Source organism: Setaria italica, chromosome IV (assembly GCF_000263155.2).
Source record: "Setaria italica strain Yugu1 chromosome IV, Setaria_italica_v2.0, whole genome shotgun sequence".
NCBI lineage: Eukaryota > Viridiplantae > Streptophyta > Magnoliopsida > Poales > Poaceae > Setaria > Setaria italica.
The window spans coordinates 37087206-37111784 of record NC_028453.1 but is presented as its reverse complement, the minus strand read 5'-3'; the positions used below and the strand labels follow the sequence as shown (position 1 = coordinate 37111784).

The 24579-nt window shown below is 47.5% G+C and overlaps 3 protein-coding genes, 1 long non-coding RNA gene and 1 pseudogene across 5 annotated transcripts; 3 read left to right on the top strand and 2 right to left on the bottom strand.

The window, feature by feature from the left end:
• Positions 1-391: 391 nt before the first annotated feature.
• On the top strand, positions 392-2742 carry LOC101781082 (cytoplasmic 60S subunit biogenesis factor REI1 homolog 1). The gene is made up of 5 exons (XM_004966103.3): positions 392-616; positions 704-1225; positions 1329-1498; positions 1925-2143; positions 2250-2742. The coding sequence occupies exons 1-5, from the start codon at positions 512-514 to the stop codon at positions 2314-2316; spliced, it is 1083 nt and encodes a 360-aa protein (XP_004966160.1). The 5' UTR covers positions 392-511; the 3' UTR covers positions 2317-2742.
• A 983-nt stretch (positions 2743-3725) lies between these two features.
• On the top strand, positions 3726-6641 carry LOC101780679. Its single transcript, XM_004966102.2, has 3 exons — positions 3726-4037; positions 4708-5694; positions 6290-6641. Exons 2-3 carry the CDS (start codon positions 4763-4765, stop codon positions 6309-6311), a joined length of 954 nt encoding a protein of 317 aa, XP_004966159.1. The 5' UTR covers positions 3726-4037; positions 4708-4762; the 3' UTR covers positions 6312-6641.
• Positions 6642-9161: 2520 nt separating this feature from the next.
• On the bottom strand, positions 9162-9766 carry LOC106804300. Of its 2 annotated transcripts, XR_001393180.2 has the most exons (3): positions 9712-9766; positions 9552-9630; positions 9162-9457 (listed from the first exon to the last, which is right to left on the bottom strand). It is a non-coding gene; the product is annotated as an uncharacterized LOC106804300 (long non-coding RNA). The 2 variants fall into 2 exon arrangements; XR_002677338.1 differs by having other exon boundaries at positions 9162-9630.
• A 5507-nt stretch (positions 9767-15273) lies between these two features.
• On the bottom strand, positions 15274-20160 carry LOC101779734 (adagio-like protein 1). Its single transcript, XM_004966100.3, has 2 exons — positions 19656-20160; positions 15274-17476 (listed from the first exon to the last, which is right to left on the bottom strand). Exons 1-2 carry the CDS (start codon positions 19940-19942, stop codon positions 15868-15870), a joined length of 1896 nt encoding a protein of 631 aa, XP_004966157.1. The 5' UTR covers positions 19943-20160; the 3' UTR covers positions 15274-15867.
• Positions 20124-23304, top strand: LOC101760832 (annotated as a pseudogene).
• The last annotated feature ends 1275 nt before the right edge of the window (positions 23305-24579 follow it).

Below are 24579 nucleotides of genomic sequence, written 5' to 3'. Positions count from 1 at the left end.
GGTGAATTTCCACATCGTGGGCGTCAAGCACTAATTTTTTTTCCATTTATATAGTATGGAATTGTCATATTTTGTTCGATATCCATACCAAAATGCGTCAAATTCCAATATAACAAAAACGAAGTTCTTGCAAACAAAATTTCGAAAATAAACCCATAAGGTTATGATTCGATGCTACTCCTTTCTTTATCAATACGCGCCGGGCAGTTGACTATAGGCCGCTTCAAAAAGAAATGATCGATTCTCTTTCCAATGACCGTGCACAATTGTTTAAATCCATAAATTCCACGTGCGCCACTTCGGTTCCTTGGAAACCAAGAAGGCAAGGAGTATTGCTGCCGGGTCCGAACGGACCTCAGTTCTAGCCTCTAGGAGCCTATAACTCGCGAGTCCTAGAAGAGGAGGGAACAGGAAAGCAAGGCTCCCTTGCAGAAGTTGTAGCCCGTCCCTGCCAACCCAAGCAGACCGAAGCGAGCGAAGAGAGGAAGAGGAGAGAGAGGGAGTCATCAGCATGGCGACGGCGACCTGCAACGCGTGCAACGTGAGGTTCGTCGACGACGAGCAGAAGCGGCTCCACTACCGCTCCGACTGGCACTGCTTCAACCTCAAGCGCAAGGTACCGATCGTCCCCTCCGCCGCGACCCCGACGTTTCGTAAGTGCTGCTGCGTTCTGAACTTCTGATGTTTATAATGCTTTGTTCAGGTTGCCGGAGTTCCTGGCGTGACCGAGGCTCTGTTCTTGGCCTGGCAAGCCGCATTAGGGGAGGGGAGCACCCTCACGGGCACTCCGATCCAATACGGCTGCGCTCTGTGCGGGAAGGAGTACAGGAGCTCGAGAGCTCACGCGCAGCATCTCAGCTCGCGATCGCATCTTATGAGAGCCTCTGATGAGGGGCCCGATTCCTCCATTGCTGCTGGAATCGCAGTCGTCAAGCTCAAGCCACCTGCTGAGCGCAGAGGCGGCCCGGCTGCGGTGGAAGAGGAGGAAGAGTGGGTTGAAGAGTTGGATGATGAATCTACTTCAGACATGCAAGTGGATGAGGATTCCTTCGGATGTGATGGAGAAGCTGAAGAGTTTGACACCTTGCTCTGTTTCATGTGTGACCTCAAGCATGAGACAGCAGAAGACTGCATGGTTCATATGCACAAGAAGCATGGGTTCTTCATACCTGACAGTGAATACTTGAAGGATCCCAATGGCCTTCTTACCCATGTTGGGCTGAAGGTAGGCATTTGTTCTTCTTTTTTTTGTGTGTTTTGTGTAGCATAGCTAATGTTCTATTCATGTGGTTTTAAATCTTCATGTGCATTGGTTATTCCACCTGCAGGTGAAGCGGGATTTCATCTGCCTCTACTGCAATGACAGGCGCCAGCCCTTTCAGAGCCTAGAGGCTGTCAGGAAACACATGAACGCAAAGGGCCATTGCAAATTGCGGTATGGAGATGGTGGTGATGATGAAGATGCTGACCTGCAGGATTTCTACGATTACAGCAGCAGGTTTTTATCTAGCCTAATTTTACCAAGTTCCTTCTAACAAAAGGTCAAGGTCACTTCCTGCTTCCATGAACAAGGAAATTTGAAAGGTTTATTTAGTCAGGGAAAGATCATGTGGGGTACTACCATATTCATATGAATATCACGTGAACTGTTGCATGGATGGATTCCTATTACTAAAATCTACTGACTTTTTTTTGAAGTAATAAAAACCTACTGACTTAACGTATCAGGGTTGTTGGCATGGATATGTTCAGCAATTTTCAGAGATACATGCCTGGTTTGTTTTGTTGAGCTGTGACCCTCGTATATTCCATAAAGTTACTTGGATTGGAACTAATTGGATATTTGTTGGTTATAAACATATTATTTGTGGTAAAATAATAAAATTCGCATGCATCCAGTCTAACAGTGTTACTCTCGCTGCAGTTATGTTGATGTCGAAGGTAAGCAGTTGATTGCCGCTGATGGTGTTAACAACAACATCGAGCTTGGAATTGGCGGGTCAGAGCTGGTAATCACAACCAAGAGTGGTAAAGGAACTCGTGTCAGAACTCTTGGTTCTCGGGAATTTACCCGCTATTACCGCCAGAAGCCACGGCCATCGGCTGTGACAAACTGTGCTCTTGCACTCTCCCTGCCATCCAGGTATGCCATGTACCTGTAACTTGCCCATTTGACTCTGTCGTGTCAGTGCATCATAGCACATAGTTCGCATTTGGCAAGGCCTTACTATCCGTGTTTTCCCCTTCAGCTACAAGAGCATGGATTTGGTGGCAGTTCAGTCTAAAGAGCAAAGTCTAAGGATGAAAGTTGCCTGAGCAATTTCAGTTTTTTTTTAATGTGAGCAACGAACACGAGTGAGGCCGACGAATCAAAATCAGGAAGGGTGATGATGCATACATCGATGATTTTGGATGGGACTTGTAACATATAGTTCACTCTAATTAGTATAATAATATATTAAGTGGGATGGTCAATGAGTTAGGACAATTACCCAACCAAACAAAAAGATCGTTATTATTTTAACATGAATCAAATGATACAACTAACCGAACACATCAGTGTGACTCAAAACCAAAATCGAGTGCAGGTGTCAAGCTCTGGCAGGGGGCCTCACTATGATGAAGCCCTGGCAGGAGCTTCACCATGACATGCTTATGGTGTCTGATGCTATTCTTGTCCATCACTGACATTTTTTTGTGTGCTTAACATTTATCCAAAAGGAACATACCTTTCCATGTAAATCTTTTTGTTGAATCGTGTGTTTTTTCTTCTCTGTTCTTTGCCGTGTCGTGTGCTAATCCTGCCGCAAGGCATTTGCATTCGCTGGTACAACTTCCTCGTGGCCAAATTGTTTACGCAGTCCCTTTGCTTTGTTTTTTTCGAACTTGCCTGGGCAAGCATTACATCAGCAGAGTCGAATTGTACGTCTTTTTTTTGAAACGAACAGGGCAGAAGAATTACCAATTGTAAAAGAAGAAGTTCCAAACTCGAAAGTCGATTTGTGCATTAGTTTACTTGAACCCCTGTTGTAAACTTCTAATATTTAGATGCCGATCGCCTCATCAGGCTGCACGGTGGAGCAGCCATGAGTTTCATCTGCTCATTTGCTTTGTATGGAAACGTAAGAGAACTTGTCTTTATCTTCTAGCTCAACCGATGTGATGCGCAGGTAGAAGGCTCAAGGAATCTTCTCCATTTGGTACCACATTCTCTTCTTCTGCCCTGCACGCGTCATTCACACTGACCTACTTGTCACGTCACCAATGTCAAAGAGACAGGAGACGGTACATTGTACGTACACGGTTTTCCGATTTATAACATGGTGGATTTCCACGTGGTTGAAAACACACCTCTTTTGAAATTTCAACCTTCCAAAACTAAGACGACTGTTCCCACATAAGATTTTGACCAACAAATCCATAATAAAGCTACCATTTTTTTTCGAAAAAAATAAAGTTACCATTTACATGTACCATACTTAGAATGCATGAATTTCATGTGAATAATTCGAATCATGTAATAGTTATGAAAATAATTTTTTTTTTGCTATCTAAATGGGACCATCATGGTTCAGAGACCACTATATTGTGGGAAAGATAAAAAGGTGTTCAACACTTGACCAAACATCTGGAAAAAATAAAGAAAAGAAAAAAGAAAAGGAAAGCTGCGGAGGCAAGCGGCGGAAAATGTCAAACAAAAACAAGAGTGGCTGCAATCGCCGGCCCGGCCCCTCCCACTCTCTCTCCTCTCCTCTCCTCTCTCCCTCTCTCTCTCCACTCGACGCACGCAACGCAAGCGCAAATGGCTCAAAAAGTCCAACTCCAAACCTAGACTAGACTCTCCCCGAGGCGACGCCGCAGCCGAGCGCGACGCCGCCGTCCCCCTTCCCCTCCTCCCGTCCCCTCCCGTGCCGCGCCGCGCCGGACGGCCCCTCCCTCCCTCCCTCCGTCCGCCGGATCCTCCACCCGCGGCGGTGCCAACCCTCTACCGGTCGAGCGGAGCGGAGATCCGTGCCCGGTCTCGTCTTCTGTTGTTGGTGAGTAATCCCCCTTCTTGTTTCCGCGGATAGGCTCCCTTTACGATGGTTTTGTTCGCAATCGGTTCCAAAATTCTGAATAGTTCCGGAGTCGACTCGATTCACTCAAGTTGTGGATTTGTGCGCGCGCGCGCTGCATGGTGCCACCCAGTTAATCCAATCCATCCCCGCCGATGCCCATCAGCGCGCAGAATCGATCGATCTCAGATGACACCGCGCCGTAAAAAGTTGGTTGTTGGTGCAGGTGTTGATGCGGTTTATTTTTTCCGAAATTTTTGGGGGTTCAACTGAACCCCCGTCACCTCACGGCAACTCCGCCCCTGGGCAACGATATTTTGGGATCCAAATCGGATTCAGTTCATGCGCACTTGTTGATTTCTGTTGGATTTGTAGGATTGGTAGAGTTTCTGCAGAACTGCTGAACTGTAGGAAATCATACCATTATGCTGATGAGTTCTCATTAGTCCTTTTCCAGTGTCAAGTAGTCATGTGGGTTTATGGGGGAATCATTACATGGATTGATTGGAGGTATTAGGATGTTTGTACCTGCCATGTTGTCCTTTGATGGAAATGCTAATTATGTCATGCTGTTCAACCTGTTGTTGTACACTACTGAATTTGTGCACGGAACGACTTGGAATTGATCCGACAGCCTCTTGATGTCATGCAGGTTGTAATGAAAAGCTGTGCTTGCTAGGTTCACGAGTTTTGGTTGGAAGTCCGACATGGGTTCAGGAAACCTGCTCATGAAGAAGGTGGTAAGGCACAGCTCTTTTGACCTGGACATACAGCTTGATAAGAGTTGGATGGAGGATGTTACCTGCCCGATCTGCCTTGATTACCCTCACAATGCAGTCCTACTGAGGTGCACATCTTATGAGAAAGGCTGCAGGCCGTTTGTCTGTGACACAGACCAGACCCGCTCAAACTGTCTCGAGAGATTTAAGGGTGCATATGAGTTGCCTGCCAACGTGAAAGTTTCTTCGTTAGCCGTGCCTCCTCTTGATAGCATTATTCATATTGTGCCATCTAATGCAAACAACCGCCCAAGCTGCCCTTTGTGTAGAGGTGATGTTATCGGATGGATTGTTATCGGTGAGGCTCGGATGCATCTTAACCAGAAGAAAAGGTGCTGCGAAGAGGATTGCTGTTCCTTTGTTGGTAACTTCAATGAGCTTCAGAAGCACACACAACAAAAGCATCCAGATTCACGCCCTTCAGAGATTGATCCTGCTAGGCAAGTTGATTGGGACAACTTCCAGCAATCTTCTGATATCGTAGATGTGTTGAGCACAATACACGCACAAGTTCCCAATGGAATTGTTCTGGGAGATTATGTAATTGAGTATGGGGATGATGACACTGGAGAGGACTATGAAGTTTTCCGCAGGGTCAGGACGAACTGGTGGTCATGTATATTTTGCAAGGCATTTTCGAGATCTTCAAGAAGCCGTAGAAGAGCAAGAGCAAGGGAAAGAAGAGGCAATGGAAGAAGGAATGGCAATCAGGCAAATCTGGAAAATTTCAATCTGGAGGTTCCAACACAATCTGTTGAATTAAGGGAAATCAGATTTGATGAAATTGATGATGAATACATAGTAACAGGGGCTATTCCTAGTATTGCAGCACCTGGAAGAATGGCTAGTTTCCATTACAGGTATGTATAAGTAATTCTGTTTTCAATTTTCATCACTGTTGTTGGAGAATGCTATTGCAAATGTGCTAGTACTAAGAACCATATGCCCTTCATAAAAATGATAAACATACACAATTACACAAACCATGCTATTCCAAACAAATCAAATAAAATCCTTCACATAGACGTACAAAACATGGGTGACAAACATATTGCTCTTTTAGGTTCGTCCTGTTGTACTTCTATAATGGCTACCTGAGCTGATGAGCTATTCAGCTAATAGATTTTTTTTTATCATATTGTACTCTGGCATGTTTTCTATCTCCCCTGCTGATGTCGAGATGCACTATGGATGCATCATCTGTGTCACTTTATTTATTTTCTGTCTGTTGCATGTTTATGGGGAGGTAGTTTTGGGTATGTTATTTAGTTTTGTAACATGTGCATGAAATCTTGAGATACTGGAATTTTACTTACATCCTTGGTTGAGCTGCTCTCTAAAATCAGCCTAAGCTGTTGATTGGTGATAGTACCTACATCTTTTAAAGGATCTTTGATCAAATCCAATTAGTTTTTCAATTCTGACTCTATTCATATGATGCTTCTGTGGATGCAGAGATACAAGATATGGACGCTGATGCATAGAATCCATGGTTAAAAAGAAAAGAAAGAATAGCTGTTATGTGATGTATCGATCATCATAACCATTGTACCTCCGCTCATTTGAATTTTTTTTCCCACCTCTTGTCCTCGGTAGGCTCTGCCCCAGTTTAAACTTATCTGTGCATAAAAAGTAGCAACAGAACCCCGCTGTTCGTTTGCGACAGGCCTCATCATCCTAGTTTTTATTTTTGTATATATATTTAGCACCCATCTCTACAGGATGTTGGTGACAGTTCTTTTTTCGCAATGCTTCTTCTTCGATGTAGCGCAGCTTTACGTAAATCCCCGAAACAAACTTCAGTTCATGGAAGGATCTGTTTGGAGACTTTTGTCTATCTGGCTAGTGCAGATAATGTAGATGTGGTATGTGTTTTTCCTGAGAAGACATTGGGATAAGACACACCATCTTGGGCTTAATCGTGTGTCAGTTTTGTGTTCACAAGTGGAAGCTTTCCCCAGACAGGTGCCTGGAAAGCTACAGGTCGCCAAGTTGCTCTTCGCTTGTGCTGGTGGTAGGTTTCTCTTCCTCCTGATGAGCTTCCGTGTTGAAGGCTCTGAGAATTGTTACCAGCAGGCTCTGATTTCTTCCATGCCATCCATTTGGATCCATGGCGATGCTGTACACATTTTTTAAAGATGCTATCAGTCAGAGACGTGTTGAGGGATTGGGATGAGCAGGGGAAGGTACGTGTTGTTGGAGAGCCAGTTTGACCCTACCACCTGTGTGATTCTAAACTGGGATTTGAGTACGGTCTGAATGCATGTCTGGTACATGCTCCGTCGTGGTCCTGATAATTGAGCTTTCGGCTTGCCTTCCTGTTACATTTCCAAATTTTTTAGGTGATCTGGCTGGTGATGCCGGCGACAAGGACCTTGCAAGTTCTTTTGATTAGCTCTTCGTTTTTTATCGGTTTGCCTGTCGTTTGACCACGTCGCTGACATTAACATATTTGATTGATCGATCTTATACTAATCTCTGGAGAACCAAATCGAAGTACTTATATTCTACTGTGATACAGGTATCAGAATGGGCCGCACTATCAGCTTTGTCTCTCCTGTTCTCCTTTCTCCAGCTTCAGCACTCGAAAGGCGAATCGGAGGTGACACGTTGGCGCCGGTGAGGAAGAGGCGCCACTCCTTCCGGTTCCCCCTCCTCTCTGATGGCCACGTTGGCGCCGGTGAGGAAGAGGAACCGGGGGAGTCGTGACGAGGACATCCTGTGGATCCGTGGTGTATGGTGATGGTGGATGTCATGGTGACTGAAACGTGATAGAATTCAAAACTCTGGAATAGATATTAAGATCAGCAACTCGACATAACTGATACAATCGAAAACTCAACAAGTCTTAACTAAGTATTACTAGTAAAAAGTTATAAAGTCACCAAAACGTGATAGAACTCAAAACTCTAATGAAATAGATACTAAGACCAGCAACTCGACACAACCGATGCAACTGAAAACTCAACAAGTCCTAACTAAGTAGCACTAGTAAAAGGTTAAAAAGATCTTTAGGATTAAAGAAAATTAATCTACTAATTTTTAACTTTTTATGAGTTTTTTCTAAACTATAGAAAATTAAAAACAACAAAGAATTAGAAGTCTCTCACCTTGACTGCTGTTCCGGTCACTGGTGTCCCCATCGGTGGCGGCGGATCTGTGGTCTTCTTTTTCTTGGCGAAGTGATGGCCGATGTGCTATTACCGAGATCGAAGCGTCCAGGCGAGTCCCGGCCGTGGGCTCTTGCGGCTTAACCAAGGCTTGGAGTCCTTCGTTCAGGGAGGAAGAAGATCTGCTCGAGCTCCGGCGTCTGTCAGTGGAGCTCGCGCGTGAGGATGACGATGAGAAGCTGCTGGAAGCTGTGTGTGTGCGCTGTAATTTTACTTTTTCCAGGTGCTTTTCTGGTAAAGGGTGGGGATGTACTGTGCTTCTTCTTTAATACAATTCCTCCTCCTTTTGCAAAAAAAAAAAAAAAAATGGGCCGCACTATCAGTAGGTAGGGTACAACATGTCAACATTGCATTACCAAAATACTGCGCCAAGCTCGCCGCCTAGAAAATCTCTCTTGTTTGTTTGGATCAAATAAACATGTGAGGCAGCAGTGGGTTTTTAAAAAAAAAGCCACGTAGGCCCGGCGTTCCACGTCACACCAGCCCATCGGGTCCATCCTCCAGAGTCAATAAAAAGGAAAAGAGGGTTGCCCTTTGGCGTCCTACTCATTTAGTTAGTGATTGACTGGCTGCACTGGTTGGCTAACTCTAAAAAGATCAATTTTGATCAGGCCAAATTAATGTAGAGTGCTCGTGTTTGGTTAGGTAGCTAAAAATAGTCTGATTTGTTATGCTCATGTTTGGTTGCACAATATGATAGGATGATCCTGTATTTCCTAGAGATGAAGTTACCACCCGTATTTCTCCCTCTTCTCTCTTCCGCCTCGTCCTTGCTTCCACCTAGACATGCCCCACCGTCACTGATAGGCTCCTCGGCACCCCATCCCTTACCTCCATCATCGCTTCCTTCCCGCTTCTCCTCCACTAGAGCTCGCTCTCACTCATGCGGTGGCCGAGGCTGCGGCGAGGCCTTCATGTGGAGGACTTGAGGAGCTTCGGCGAGGCTCAATCGAGTTCGAGCACGGCCTAATCGAGCTGAATTTCTCTTACCTTCCCTGGGAACTTCCTTCAAGATGTTCCAAGTTGGTGAAAAAAACAGCGCAGCTGAATTTTGCTCGAAGGCTACTATTGTCACAACAGTAAAAATCAATAGCCAGGGATGGATCTACTTGGTGTGGAGCCAAATGACGAACAACATTGTCCATGTGTAGGCTGTAGGCACATGAATGAGAGAGTTTATTATCTTTTGGTTATGGAAAGGAAAAGAGATGTAGTTCCGTTCATCTGGTTCCAAGAGTCTGCTTCCAAGTTATGCAGTACAATGTCAACTGCCTAACACATAGAGAGCATTACAACATTCCTGCCACACGTCTCTCTTATTGGACAGTAACTAAATGGTAATAGCTGAGGTGAATTGCTTGGTTCTAAAGTAACATATATCCATTTGCTCTTAGTTCTTCTTCCTCCTTTTGGGTTCTCTTATTCCTTTCTTGTCTGTCACTTGAATATTCTACTGCATTGATTATCTTCAGTTACTGTGAGCTAGAACACATATTGTAGGTAATGATATGCTGAGGATTTGAAAACATGCTGGAGAGAATTCATACATGTTAGAAATCTGTATGATGCATTTCACTCAACATTATTTTTCTTGTGACCGGAATACAGTTCTAGTGCTGGGACTTGCTGCATTTGCAAAATCAAAAAGGTCTGAGCAACGGAGGTTAAATTTGATCAAACGACTGATTAGACATAGCTGAAATTTACCTATTTGTTGAGATTTCCAACATAGGCATCGCTCTGTTTCTTACTTGGGTTAAGGGGCTGTTTGGATACGAGGTGCTAAACTTTAACAGTGTCATATCGGATGTTCGGATGCTAATTAGGAGAACTAAACATGAGCTAATTATAAAATTAATTGCAGAACCTTGTGCTAATTCGCGAGACGAATCTATTAAGCCTAATTAATCCATCATTAGCAAATGGTTACTGTAGCACCATATTGTCAAATCATGGACTAATTAGGCTTAATAGATTCGTCTCGCGAATTATACTCTATCTATGCAATTAGTTTTGTAATTAGCTTATGTTTAGTACTCCTAATTAGTATCCAAACATTCGATGTGACAGGTGTTAAACTTTAATAGGGTGTTCCCAAACACCCCCTAAGAATCGCTGTCGTTGCTGTTGGTGATGGTGGCTCCATTTAGTGCTCCTGATAATGTCATTACCTTGAAACGTGATGAGAAAAGATTAGAACTGCATAAGGAGGAAATAATTCAGGCTGATGATCCTGTTTATGACGATTTGATTTTTACTTTGAGCCTGTAACTTGAAGCTGGATAATTTTAGCTGATGCAAGGATAGCATCAACAAATTGAGCGAACCACAATATTGATTGATGGAAAGAAAAGAGGCCAATTATACCCAACTTGTATCTGGATTCTGGAGCTTTCTACTACTAGTGCAACAGCATAGAGGAATTTCGCTGAACACATAGGAAGCATCCATGGTGAGTTCGGCAAGCCAGAGCGCACGAGAGAAAGAAAGGAGCCAAGAAGCTTAGCTCGTCAGCGGCCAGCAGAGTGATGGGACGAGGAGCTGCAGCGGACGGGTTGGAATCAGCGATGCCGGATGAGGTGCTTCGGGGAACAATGCCGGCGGAGAAGACAGTCTTCGTGCAGAGAGGAGAACGTTGCGCCTGCGTACGAGGCACCGCGTTTGCCCTGCCGTTCGCCTTGGCAGCGCACGGCGGTCGTCCTTCTTGGTGGTGGAGGCCTATAGGGGCACCCTGCAACGCATCGCGCAGGCGGTCATCCTCGGCAAGCAGGTGGACCACGGCGCTTGAGATGCAGGCAGCGTGATTAAGCCTGAGGCGGCCAGGGCGTTCCCGTAGGAGAACGAGCAGGGGGCAGGGATCCACGCCTCCGCGGTGGTGCGATATGGCATTCCCTCGAGCGGGTGGTGGGCATGCGCCGCTGCGGCGGCGGACTGGGACCTGGCGACTTGTAGAGACGGCAATTTACTTCTTGGAATACACTTGGACTTGGGTGGTGACGGCGAAGAAGGCCACTGCCTGGATAGCTTCGATTGTGAGATGCCTGGGGACAGGGGACCCCTGTTATTCTCCTCTAAAGCCGCCATTGTTGGCTTCCTCCCCGTCTCCCCTCCCCGCCCTCAGCCCCTCTTTGGAGCCATAGGAAGGGCCACGGAGTAGCGGCGGGGAGCGAGGTCGAGGCGAGATGGAGAGCCGGCGGAGCGCGCAGAGGGAGGCCACGAGTGGGTGCTCCGCCGTCATGCGCCACTGCCTCTCCGGCTCGCTGCTCGCCCACCCCGGCTGCCATTGTCTTGGAGTTCCTCAATCCAGCGCGGGCTCTTCTTGAAGGATAGCTTCACGGACTGTGGGGAAGAAGATTGGTGGCGCTGTCCGATGCGCGAGGAGGCGGCGACTGGCGGATGCGAGCAGGGAGGCGATGGGATCCTCTCCGTCGTGTACCCCGGCGCCGGCGGTGCCTAGTCTGGAGAGTTCGGGAGGCACCATGCCACCATGTGACGTCGGGCCAAGTCTGGAAGGAGCGATGCCGTTCATACAACATCCAACGGCTGTGAATCGACGGGAGGTCCAAACGGACGGTGACGACGTCAGCATGACGTGGATTAACGAGATTAGCGATTTCCTGCCAGGATTCGTTCTTTAGAGATTCCTCAGGAAACTGTAGGCCTGTTCGGCTGGACTTATAAGCCGGTTGAAAAGTTAAAACGGCTAATTTGTTGTGAAAGAAAAATACTATTTGGTGGTTGATAAGTCGGCTGATAAGTTGGAGCGAACAGGCAGTTTGATTTCTTCCGATTTTTGAGAAAAAAATTTTGGGAGGGGAGGGACGCTCAAGGGCAGCTGTAGCCAAATTGAAATCCTACTGTCTCTCCCTCTCTGCACTTATGAAATGTTTGCTAGAGCGCGTAATGAGAGCGCCTCAGAGTTTGCCGTGCTATTTACAGTCCTCCTGTGTAGGGGAAACTTAGCTGCCAACTTGTGATTAGACATTCAGACTCTCTCAATTTGGTTGTGATCATCAATTATGTGCTCTTCGTTCTGTTATACAAGTACAATTTGGTTCTTGACATTCGGAATCTAAACCAATTCAGTGGATCAGTGGACACAAGATTCTTGACGATGGTGTGTACAGTGTACTTGCGGAACCGTTTGTGCTTTCTAATTATCATGGTGTTCATTATTCTGGTTTTGCATTTGTTGATGAAGACGATCCTAGCCGAAGTCTGAGTTAGAAATTTGGAGCTGCTAGCATTCGGACGTCCGATAGAAAAATTTTCATCGGACACTCCATCGCAACATTGAAAATGACTTCTGAAATATTAGAAATTGCCGCTCGCAACAAAAAAAATATATGTATAAAAATAACGATGTCATCCGATTTTAGAATAGAAAATTTCCACCACGACATTATCCAATGTTTCATGCAACATTTATGGAGAGCGACAGCATGTAAAAGCAAAGTTTGCAACATCGACGCATTGAAAAATTATAATTGTAACATTTTAAATGCAGTTGCAACAAAAATATATTAATTTTTTAACGTGATATTAGTAAAATAAATAATTACTGAAACAAACATTGCAACGTTCAATTAGAACCCATGCCACATCCGTCCAAATACCCTACAACATGCTTACCATCAAGGACAAGGAGTGAGAATATTGTACAACAAATCAATAAATAAATAATGAGACAAAACTTTAAAATCGTTGCAACACTAGTTCAATCCTCCATTAATTTCGAGCGCTAAGTGCGTTTCGGGGGGGCGCACGATGCATGCAGGAAGGGAGCGTCCGATATTTCTCCTTGTGTCGAACGTGACGTTATTGGTAGGAGTCTTAGTGTATGATTTTATTATATTATTATTAACACTGTGAACTAGGTAATTGTGGCTGTTGAGTGTCATGAGAATGAAACTCCTCTCACATCCTCCCTCCATCTATGTTTATAAGATATGATAGAACTTGACACGGTCTGCTAAATAATACTTTGACCATTCATTTATCTTATATTATATTATTTATGGTTATAAACTTATGATCATTTGTAGAGTATATTTGATTACGAATCCAACTACATTATAAAAATAAAAAAAAATTAATAGTTAAATTATTGGTCAAATATTGCAAAGTTTGAATTTTGATATGCGTGTGCGCCTTATAAATAAAAACGGAGGGAGTATGATGAAACTCGTCCTTCTCTCTCCTCATAAAGACAGCAGAATTGCTGATGTAGTATGTAATTTAACGCTCATAGAACTATCCATAAAACTCCCACTAGGACTAATCTTAGAAATTTTCTAAATCAAGTTTAGAAAGCAAAATGTTCCCAACATGACACATTGTAAGGACAGAATAATTACATTACTTCATTAGCAACATGAAAAACAATTTCGTTAACACATATAGAACAGAACAATAATAGTTCTTACCAGCAATCTATTGATGATCGCATTACACATGGACAGCGAAACTCGTTGATACACCAATGGACAACGATCTAAACCCCTACAAAACAGAGCCCTAAATCCTGTGAAGAGAGGGGATCAGAGAACGTCTCACGGCCGAGGAACTCCCACATCTCGCTCGGCTTCTCTCCCGCAAGTTTGGATGCATCTTCTTCTGCCTCCGCTCCAACATCTTCGGCGCCTCGATGACCTGAATCTTCCGTTGACGCTTCACATCCTCCACCTGTTGGTAGCCCTCTCGAAGCTTGCGCTTGGTGGCCTCCATCATCTCCTCGCTCTGGACACGGTTGCCGCCGCCGTTGCCACCGGCGGGTGTCTTCCGTCTTGCTTCGGTGTTCTCTTCCATCTTGCCCTGAGCCCTCTCGTTCTGCGACGGTGCTGCGACCTTCACCGATGCACTGCCATTGGCCGGCTTGATAGGGTTGCTGCGGAGGGAGGGCACCTTCGTCTTCGTCGGCGGCGCGTGCCTCTCCTTGTCTTCGTCGGCGGCGAAGTGAGCATCGCATCCGCGCGTGCGTTCGGCAACTATGGAAGAGGCGCTCTCGCGCAGGATCAGCGGCTCGTTCGCGCGCTTGCTGTTGTTGACCACCTCAATAAATCGTATGGCTCCGACGAGAAAGGCCTCGGTGGCGGCCATCCACCGGCGCACGACGTCGCCCGCGAGGCCGCGCACCCGCGCCGACTCGTGGTCATCCGACAGGACGACGACCGCCCCGGCGAGACCGGTGGACTCCGGCGGGCTCGGCGCCGCCACCCGCAGCGTGGCCAGGGCCTCCTCCATCGCGGCGTCGAGCGCGGCGCATAGCTTCTCCGCCACGCCGTCGTCGTCCCCAGCGGCGCGCAGCAGGCCGACGATCCGGGCCTTCACGGACCGGAACTCGCCGCGCGGGTGGCCGGAGGCGGCCTCGATGGCGTCGTCGATCGCGGCGAACGCGGGGAAGAACCGCTCCCACCGGCGGAGAGGGCTCCGCGCGGCGGCCATGGCGATGGCGGCGGGGGCGCGTGCAAAGACTAGCAGCGAAGCCGGGCGAGGCGTGGACGAGTGGATCGAAGAGGGGAAGAGAGAGCTGGCGGGTAGCGGTGACGAGGCATGGAGGGAGGGCTTGGTTGCTCTTAAGGAGTGGTCGAGTCCGACTGCCGGAGGCGGCGCGAGTCTGGCGCGACCGCGCGAGCGACTCGAATCGGAAGCGAAGAGCGCTGGTGCCAGCCGATCGGAGCGGACTCGGAGTCGGATTCGGATTGGACCTCGTCGTTCAAGCCGTGTGGATCCGGCGGCCAGACTCAGGTTGCACGCGTGTTTCTGAAGATCTGGACTAAGCACGCAGTGGAATGGAAGCTGCAGCAAGGGCCGAGCCGAACACGACGACGCTGGCAGCTGGTGGTGAGGCAACAGAGATCGAGCAGCGGCAGCTAGCCCGTGCGGTATGCGCGCACCGGTGGCGCCATGATTCTAAACTCTGAATGAAGCAACTAAAGCGCAGAGAGACGCCTGCCGGTGCTCAGAATGAGAGAAAAAATAGATGCCTAAGAGCTTCCCAGCAATGGCTTCGTCTTCCTCTCGTCAACCCATCGGCGTAACGAGTGGAAGCATCTGACCGTAGCTTGCTGAACCTCTATAGTGCTGCGCATCATACAAGGCTTACACACTTCGCATCAGCCAGTCGTCAGCTAAAAGCAGCCAGTGTCTGAACTTCTGGAACTGCTAACGCACAGATTAACAAATTACACCGGGACTTCAGAACACCACCAGCATATGCCGTAGTTTACACATTGCAAAGTACTAGAACCAAACAAAGTAAGCTCTTCATGATCAAACATGAACTTCAAAACCTTCTCATGATCAACAATAGTACATGACGTATCCACAATGGTGCAACATGTCAGACAATAGGAAAATGTCAATAAAAATACATACTGAGCTAAGCTCACCTGACTGAAACTTGCTACGACATATTACAAGTTTTACAAAAAGAGGGTTTAACAGTCATCACCGGTACATCTAACTGTGCCCCAAGACAGACAGCAGCATCAAGTTGTCCAACAAGTACCGTACATCAAAAGATTAAACTATACAGAGTAGCCCTTTTTCCCTACCATATTGCAAGTCAGAAACATCTGAGAATACATATAAAGTTTGGTACTTGTCCCACAACAGTAGCTTATAAATTGTAATTATCTGGTAAAAAGGCCAAAACAAACAGCAATAAAAATGAACATATCGCTATCCTTTGTCTACAGAAAGCGAGCGATCCGGAGTAAGCTTATTATCTTCCAAGCCAAGCCAAGTAACTGCAAGATGCTCATTCATTCTTCCAGTTCTGTAGGTGAAGACAATCAAGCTTCAGGTTGCATAAGAACTCGCATTAATTTGCAACGAAAATGACTAGAACCCTTTTGGAACTCAAACAGTGTTGCTTGCCAGAGAAAGCTCATGTATTTCTGTAAGCATCCACTCTTCTCCAGTTTGTCCACCAAGCACTATCGCTTTTGTTCCTCCAACGACACAAGTGCTGTGGCCCCAGGCAAACCTGGGAGGACGCCCTGGAACATTCAGTATTCTCCAAGTAGGCTTTTCTTCAGTAGGATCCAACAGATACAGCTGTGACGCTGAGTGAAGACCTGCAACTGAGCCACCAAATATCAAAATCCTTCCACCAGGCAGGCTAACCGCAACATGATCAAGGCGAGGAGGTGGACCTGCCCCAGCTGGATTTCCAGCACCAGGCATTCCACTCCCAGTGAGGCATCGCCAGCAAGGCTCTTCTTCACTTAAGTCCATTGTGTACACATCACTAGACCGGAGTCGCAGAGGGCCACTCTTTGCAAGACCGCCAAACATCAGGATTTTCCTGCCACCATAGACAGACATTGAGTGCCCCAGTCTGGAAGGTGGCTTCCAAGATGCAGGTACCTCTCTCCAAACTGGCCTGTCCATGGTTACATCGAGAAGATATGTGTCACTGAGCAGTACACCTGAATCAGCACAGCCACCAGAAACTACCAACTTTGTCCCATCCAAAGTGCAGGAACTGTGCCAAGAGCGTGGAACAGGGGGTGCAACTCCAGGTATCTCACGCCAGGTTGGTTGTTTTGCATCCAAATCCAGCATGAATACATCGTTAAGCAGACCCTGCCTTCCACATCCACCGAAAACAACCAACCAAGATCCATTTAAACATGACAGCGTATGGCCCCAGCGACCTGGAGGAGCTGCGCTTACATTGATATGCCTCCACTCTGGATTGCTGGCATTTAAATCCAATACAAATGTATCATTCATTGGTTGCATGTTTACACCTTCCCCACCAAAGAGAACAACACGGTTCCCTACAGCACAGGCACTGAAATTGCATCGAGATGGCTCCACTGCACCCCCAACTGTCAATTTCCTCCAGGCAACAGCTTCCAGAGTGGTCAGTTCTCTTGCCAGCCGACCCCAGCCCAATCTTCTTGCAGCAGGCACTGTCTCAAGAGCTTGAGTAGTCTCACTGCCCCAAGCATTCTGGCAAACCATTCTCCAAAGATCTTCATTTCTTGTTAAGTGATACATGCGCCTGCACACAGAGCTCACAGATGCTATATCTCTTGGTGACAACCTTGACAGTATACTTTGGCAAAGCACTTCATCCGTCAATTGGAAGATGCTAGAATATTCCCGACAGAAATTGCTCTCCCCTGGTCCCGTGGATATGGGTCGAAATGAGTTATCTGGAGCAAACCGTGTTGATCTCACGGGTTCCTTTGTTATAGAGCCAGGCAATGGTCCCAGATCAACATTAGCATTAGTGAAGAACTGAATGCCCATATAGTGGGTTATGGTTGCATCATCTCCATATATAGGGGTCAGATGCAACCTGTTCATCAATGGAGAGCCATCCTTCCTGAAATTTAGTAAATCACCGCGGAACTCAGTACCGTTGTCTATGCATCTTCGAATATTTGAAACCATTGCTGCATCGACTAGGGGGTGCCTCCTTTGAGCAAATGGTCCCCTACATTGCAGGAACCGGCTGAAAGACAGAAGAAATGGTAGTTTAAAAATATTTAATGAATATTAAATTAGATAATAAACAAATTGCACAGGCTATATCATGACATAATTCAAGGACAGTAATGAAACAAGCAAAGAGGAGAGATGCATGCAGACAGACTGTATTTTCAGTTTCCACTGAACCTGGGAAATATCAGTTCAAACCACATTTTAGCAAAGCAGAATTTCTGCCTCCCCCGAAAACCAAGGTATTAAGCACTCTCCCGAGGAACTAAGGCCATCTTCCCAGGTGTCCACTGACAATCCACATAACCCTTGTGCTTTTTGTGGCATGAATGTGAGAGAAAATATACATAGATCCACAGGGTAAGAATCAATTAAACCGCACCACGTAGATCCTAGAAGTTAGAAATTGCACAGAGTCCCTATTGTATGTCAGTACAGCTGTCTACACACACTAATGAACTGCTAACTAGAACAACTGTTCAAATCAACAAGTAATTTAAGTATTGGGGCATTTTCAGATTTGCCACTGGTTTTTATTTTCACGAGAAGGCCACTCGGATGTTAGTTTCAGTAGCATTTTTGCAATTCTCCAGTGGCAGCTTGCAATGTTCAAAGCAGTGGCAAATTTGCAACTACCCCAAACTTTGCATATCTTTGAACTGTAATTTAATATATATAACGTGAAAGTGCACTTGGAATATTTGACATTGGTTAGTTCAAAATCAAACAAACCAACATCAAGTATTAAGGGGTGAAAGGAGTAGTTATACATACATGAATCATGTTTCTGCAAATCTTGACTCAAATAAAAAGCTTGAAGGAAATTGATACACAATTAGCCAATCACCTTACAGACCAAGTTTAGAACCTAAATGTGCGATTATTGTTTCCTATTCACTTTTATATACTACTTTTTTAGACATATTACTGATTGTCTGATTTGCAATAAATAATTCCCATACACTACTCTTCGTTGTTCCCTCTGTTGAGTTACAGCATGTGGGCATGTGGGGGATCTTCTCGTCTAGGCTAACTATCTTGGAAATCCCTTTAAACCATATGTACCTACCATAGAGCTTGTACCATCTAGTTTCAATTCACAGAAGAAAACTGCAAAATACCAGTCCTCTTAAGCATTTATCACTATCAAGTATCAACTGTTCGATTATCAAATGCCAAATTATTTAAGTAGACAGGACAGATAAAGGACCCATTAAAGATACGCCCTGAACTGATCATGTCCATTATTTTCATCCTCCAGAAATCAAACATTCTATCAACTTCCGTCTGAAGGTGCTAACTTACATTAGAGGTTTTTTTGTCTCCAAAGTAAAAAAACATATGACTTCAAAATATCAATATCATGCAAGTCAAAGCCTCACATATTATTCTGTTTGGAATTTAGCATGGTATCATACCAAAAAAACCTAGAATCAAATAATCATAATAATGGAGAACCATCAAAGTTAAGTCACAAACTTGCAGGGTGGTATTACATACAAGATACAAATACGATCAAGTAACTCTAATCTACAGTAAATGGAATCACCCCCATAAAATCTGTTAGGCAAACCCCATACTAGCAGGACATAAAAGATAAAACACCACAGTACTACATGGTTTTAACTTAAAGTCTTCTATACTATCTGTTGTACACTATATTGACCATAAACCAGCGATAAACATAACATGAGCACTGGGAAAGACTTTTCTAGCAGCTGAATGAAGAAGAATGGTCAAGAGGAATCCTAATATAGCAAAAGATGTCACTACTTTCCATTTCGCTCAAATGGTGTGTCTTCTAACAGTGAAATCAAGCACGTCGCATTCTAATACCCAAAATCACCAAAACAGGAGCCCACAATGAAACAGACAGAAAAGCAATACTAAGTTTTGCTTGATTCTAAGCACCCAGTGACCCAGTCCTTGCACCTAAGATTAGCTCAAGGATGCCTGTCCCTTCCTACTTCGCTAAGAGGGAGAGCTTCCTAACAGCAAAACTGAGCACCGCTCAGTATTAAGTTCACTTCTAAATTCTTATACTCAAAAGCACCAACAGATGCTTACGATGTATCTAGAAAAATAACAGTAAGTTTGCTCGATTCTAAGCGGCACAAACTAATCAGATTGGTCTGAAACGGAATTAAAAGGAAATGAAAGCATGTGGGGGTTAAGGCTGATGAAGCACCGACCAGTTCCTGCCGAGCACCTCCTCGGCGCGGTATCCGGTGGCGTCCTCGAAGCCGCGGTTGACGTAGATGATGGGGCAGTCGGGCTCGAGCGCGTCGGTGACGACCAGCCCGCACGGCCCGGACGCCCGCAGCATGCCCTCGATCGCGAACGTGAACATCCCGCCGGCGCCTCCATCTCCCCCGCCGCCCGAGACTCCCACCTCCGCCTCCTCCTCTTCCTTCTCCTGCTCCTCCTCCTCGCCGGCGCCGACGCTGCCGGCGCCGTCGGACTCGCTGTCCCACTCCATGGCCGAGGGGGCGGGACGGAACCCTAGCTCCGGATCCGGGGGCTCCCCACCGCGGGCTCAGCCCATGGGAGGCCACGCGCGCGGGGCGTCGCGCGGGGGATTAGGGTTTGGTGGCCAGACCTGGCTGGCTCGGGATTGGGTTTTGCCGGGGGGAGAGAGGCGAAGGGGAGGCGCGGGCGGAATGGGCGGAGGTGGTGGGTTCGGGCGGGCTCGGGTTGGAAGGAAGGAAGCCAAGACAGTCGCTGTCCCGGGGGAGATGCCAACGAGTGGACGGGACAGGGGCACAGTGGCCGTCAACCGCCTCACCCCGTGCACGGGAAGCGTCCGGTCCGGGGGATCTGCGCCGTTGGGTGAGCCGGTGGGGGTACGTGGACGGCTGGGATTGGCGGTTGGGAAGAGGACAAGGCGAGCTGCCGCGAGGCACGGATCAAGTTGGTCTGGGTCTGGTGTTGCTTGCTGGCTTGCTGCTGCTGCTGCCCGTAGCATTCGCTCGTGCGGACCAGCTGAACTACCCGGAGCGCCGTGGTTTGTTCGTCTTGTCTCGGTGTCTCCCGCCCCCTGCTTGTACTCTCTGCTGAGTGCTGCAGTGAGGTAGATGCAAAAATCAGCCATTGTTTTCAGCAAAATGAGGAATGGTTGATGTGAATTTTTTTTGTCATAAATTGTAATGTCATTGAAAGCCAATTTTATGTTGTGTTTCCTGCTTATGTGATTTTTGTTTTTTTATCAAGCTTCATATTCTTTTCCCTCTTCTATGTGACTAGGCTAGCTTCTTATAAGTTGATATTTTACGTAACTCCTTGTAGCGAGAAAGCAACTCAAAGTTTTTTTATAAGAAAAGCAACTCAAAGTTGGTGGAAGCCTTGAAGACGGAGAGCTCGAAAAAAGGAATGGAGCTATCGGGGGCCTTCGTCTTGCTGCTGGGTTTGTCCTGTGCCACCTGCTTTTCATGTTTGCTGTGTCCGTGTGACATTCGGCCTGGCCGGCCGCTGATCACCCCTATGGGGGTGTTTGGATACGAGGTGTTAAACTTTAACAGTGTCACATCGGATGTTCGGATGATAATTAGGAGAACTAAACATGAGCTAATTATAAAACTAATTGCAGAACCCTGTGTTAATTCGCGAGACGAATCTATTAAGCCTAATTAATCCATCATTAGCAAATGGTTACTGTAGCACCACATTGTCAAAATCATGGACTAATTAGGCTTAATAGATTCGTCTCGTGAATTATACTCCATCTGTGCAATTAGTTTTGTAATTAGCCTATATTTAATACTCCTAATTAGCATCCAAACATCCGATGTGACGGGTGTTAAAGTTTAACAGCTGGTTGCCAAACAGGCCCTATGTCATGTGGGCTTTGTTGGTGCCGGTCCATCGATTTGGTGGGCCTGTATCTATCTACAGCGTCGAAATCGTGTGTTCGGCCTATGGCCCAAAATGAAACCGCTGGCAGCAACCTCCTGCAAAGCCGATCGCTGCACCGCATTGCTGCAGGCTGAAAGGTCATGGGGTTGTTGGATTGTGCAGGTACTTTGTCTTCGCCAATGCCATTGGCAGCGTGTACATGGGGTTGTTGTACCGGGCAGCCAGTTCATTCTGTCAGTATCAGTATGCTAATGTTCAGTTTGTCAGCTCACTTCACCAGTTCCACTGTCCTGTCGTTGACTCTGGCCGTGATCTCCTCCGGATGACCTGATGGCAGCTGCCACGGCCGTCTTCGCCCCATCCAGCGCCGCCGCTCCGCTCCTTCACCACCACCACCGCGGCCGCTGCCGCCACAACTACTCGTGCGGCCTCGCGATCGCACGCTCGTCGTCGTCGTGTTCCAGTATCCGCCGGCGCCCGACGATATTGTCGACGTCCTGCGGCTACGGACGCGCCCCCCTTGTTCCGGCGTCTGACCACTGGGGCAACTGGACCTTCCTCCTGAGCACCGCGCGCTGGGCCTCTGGTCGGAGAAGCGGGCCCCGGCGGGGAAGAAGGCGCTCGCCGGAGCGCTGGTGAGCGTGCTGTTGGGCTGGCGGCCAGCAGCGCCGGCGTGGTGGCGGCGGACGCCCCGGCCTACCGCGCGGCGCTCGACTACCTGCTGCCGCTGGCCGTCCCGCTCCTGCTCTTCCGCGCCGACCTCCGCCGCGCGCTCCGCTCCACCGGCGCGCCGCTGCGGGCCTTCCTGCTCGGATCCGGTACCTATCTCTATCTGTCCTCGACGACTATCTTGAATCTTCCTGCGCCGTATTGCATTGCATCTCTGAAGATCTTCCGATCGATGCGGTGCTTGCTTTCGCAGCGGCGACGGCGATGGGCACGGCGGTGGCGTTCCGGATCGTCCCGATGCGGTCGCTGGGGCCGGACAGCTGGAAGATCGCGGTAGCCCTGATGAGCCGCCACATCGGTGGAGGTAAGGTACATCTCGCTCTTCAATCTTCACCCACTGCGACATGCCTGAAACTCTGCACTGATGGTTTCCCTCGCCGTCAGCTTTCAGCTACGTTGCTGTTTGTGAAGGTCTTGGAGTCTCTCCATCAACCATGGAAGCCGGGCTAGCTGCTGCCAACACCATCCGCGCACTCTACTTCACAGGCCTCTTTGCATTATCCGCCAAGATTCCGGCGGAAGACTCGCGGTCAATGGGAGAGGGCTCCGAACCACCGTTAACCGCTGACGACGAAATGTTACCTGCTGCGCAAAGCGCCATTGCCGTAGCGGCGGCGTTTGCCATATGCAGGGCAGCAAAGCTCGCGACGAGCAGGTTGGGGCAGTTTGGCATAGAAGGGGCAAGCCTTCCCTGCGCAGCAGCAACCGTGGTTCTGGCTTTGGCAACCTTCTTCCCATCTCAAATCAGAAAGCTTGCGCCCTCAGACGACGCCCTGGCTGCGATTATGATGCAGGCAAGCTTTTTCTTTCTTCCTTCCTTTTTGAGATCAGAACGCACACACTGACACACGTGAATTTCCCGCACGTTGCTACGGAGATACTCTTCGCAGCTGATGCTTGTGAATTTCCCTGAAATTGATGGCAGGTATTATCTTTGCAGTTGTGGGAGCTAACGGAAGCATCGGCAATGCCATCAGCACAGCGCCCAGCATATTCGCGTTCGCGTTCGTGCAGGTCGCGGTGCATCTCCTGGTAACTCTTGGCGTGGGGAAGCTGCTCGGGCTCGACCGAAAGCTGCTGCTGGTGGCGTCGGCGGCCCGACCGCAGCCTGCTGGACTTCTTTGGTGGCTCCGGCGATCCTCGCGGCCATCTTCGGAATCGCCGTCACCACCTTCATTGGAGCCGTTCTTGTTGCGATTTTCCATGTACTGCTTCGCGCTCTTCATCGCCAACCCCATCACTATCGCCCTGGGAATCTGAGTCGGTTTTGGTAGGCTTGTCCTCAACAACTTCGTGGGAATCGGTATCGGTGTGATTGCCCTCCTCATCAAGTACATAAAGTAGCAGTCAGAACTGCTAAAAAGAAATGAAAAGAAAAGTAGAACTCCCTTAATTACCCTAATACCTTAATTAAGGATAAAAAGAAAAAATTCGGCCTCCAACAGCTCCCCAAGACATTTCGCAGACTCGTATCCCGCGTACCTCGCTGCGCATATTTCCGCGGATCCCTCTCCTCCCCAATCGCCCCGAGCTGCTCCTTCGTGCGCGAATGCCTCCGCCCCGCCCGTGAGTACCATTGCCCGAGCTGCGGCAAGCGCTACGTTGTCCAGACCGACCTCAAGGGGGACGCCAAGACCTGCGGCACCCGCGAGTACCGCTACGACTGGGGCATGTTGTGATTGCTTGCTCGCTCGCACACCACTTGCTTGCTTCTTCTTCCTCGTGGCCCGAGCTGCTGCTGCCTTCCGTGGTGACCGGAGCGGGTGTGAGGCGTCACCGTGGCCTCGCGTGGGGCCGGAGCAGTCGCCGCGTGGTGATAGGTCCATGCTGCTGTCTCGCGTGGTAGGCAGAGCCCTACTGCTTCGTGCGCGTGGAATCATGGGCAGGATGAGAAGGAGATGCGGTTGAGGATAAGAATAGACGGACTGTTTTTTATTTTTCTATTAATTGTGGGGTTCACACGTGCTGATGTCGTCAGTTTTGAAGTATTGACGAGTTTATTATTGGGAATCTGCTGTGGAGTGATATGATTTTGGGGAAAGAAACTTTTAGTAAAGTCCCCAATAGATAGTTTTGGAGAAGGATTTTTTTGGAAGACTCTTGGAGTTGCTCTTAGACTTGGAGTTGCTCTTAGACCTGAGATTGGATTTGGACTATCATTAGAATTTGCCAGTCCTGTTTGTAAACGAAAAAGGGAAATAAAGAAAATGAAAATTACATTGTGCCCTCTAAGGCAAGGTAGGTAATGTTGAGGCCTGAAGTATTAGAATTTAGGGTCAAATTTGATCCAAAACCTGTAATTCCCCAAAACTGGAAAATAATTTAGCATAATACACTCCCGCACTATGTAAGAAAAACACATACAGTTAGATAGTTAGATGGCAACCACATACAAATTAGCCACGGTTTGTAATGCATTTCCAAGGTTGCACGTGAAATATTCAAGAAAGAGAAAGGCCTCACTGAGATCGGCAACCAAATGTGTGGAAATTCTATTTTGAGATGAACAATTTTGTGAAATATACTTGGAAGTTG

Bases quoted from the DNA above. Each gene is read 5' to 3' on its own strand.
- LOC101781082 (XM_004966103.3), top strand. From the start codon at position 512: ATGGCGACGGCGACCTGCAACGCGTGCAACGTGAGGTTCGTCGACGAC. The intron at 1,226-1,328 runs GTAGGCATTTGT...TTCCACCTGCAG, and splicing joins TTACCCATGTTGGGCTGAAG to GTGAAGCGGGATTTCATCTG. The intron at 1,499-1,924 runs GTTTTTATCTAG...CTCTCGCTGCAG, and splicing joins TTCTACGATTACAGCAGCAG to TTATGTTGATGTCGAAGGTA.
- LOC101779734 (XM_004966100.3), bottom strand. From the start codon at position 19,942: ATGGAGTGGGACAGCGAGTCCGACGGCGCCGGCAGCGTCGGCGCCGGC. The intron at 17,477-19,655 runs GTCGGTGCTTCA...TCTGTCTTTCAG, and splicing joins GAGGTGCTCGGCAGGAACTG to CCGGTTCCTGCAATGTAGGG.
- LOC101780679 (XM_004966102.2), top strand. From the start codon at position 4,763: ATGGGTTCAGGAAACCTGCTCATGAAGAAGGTGGTAAGGCACAGCTCT. The intron at 5,695-6,289 runs GTATGTATAAGT...CTGTGGATGCAG, and splicing joins ATGGCTAGTTTCCATTACAG to AGATACAAGATATGGACGCT.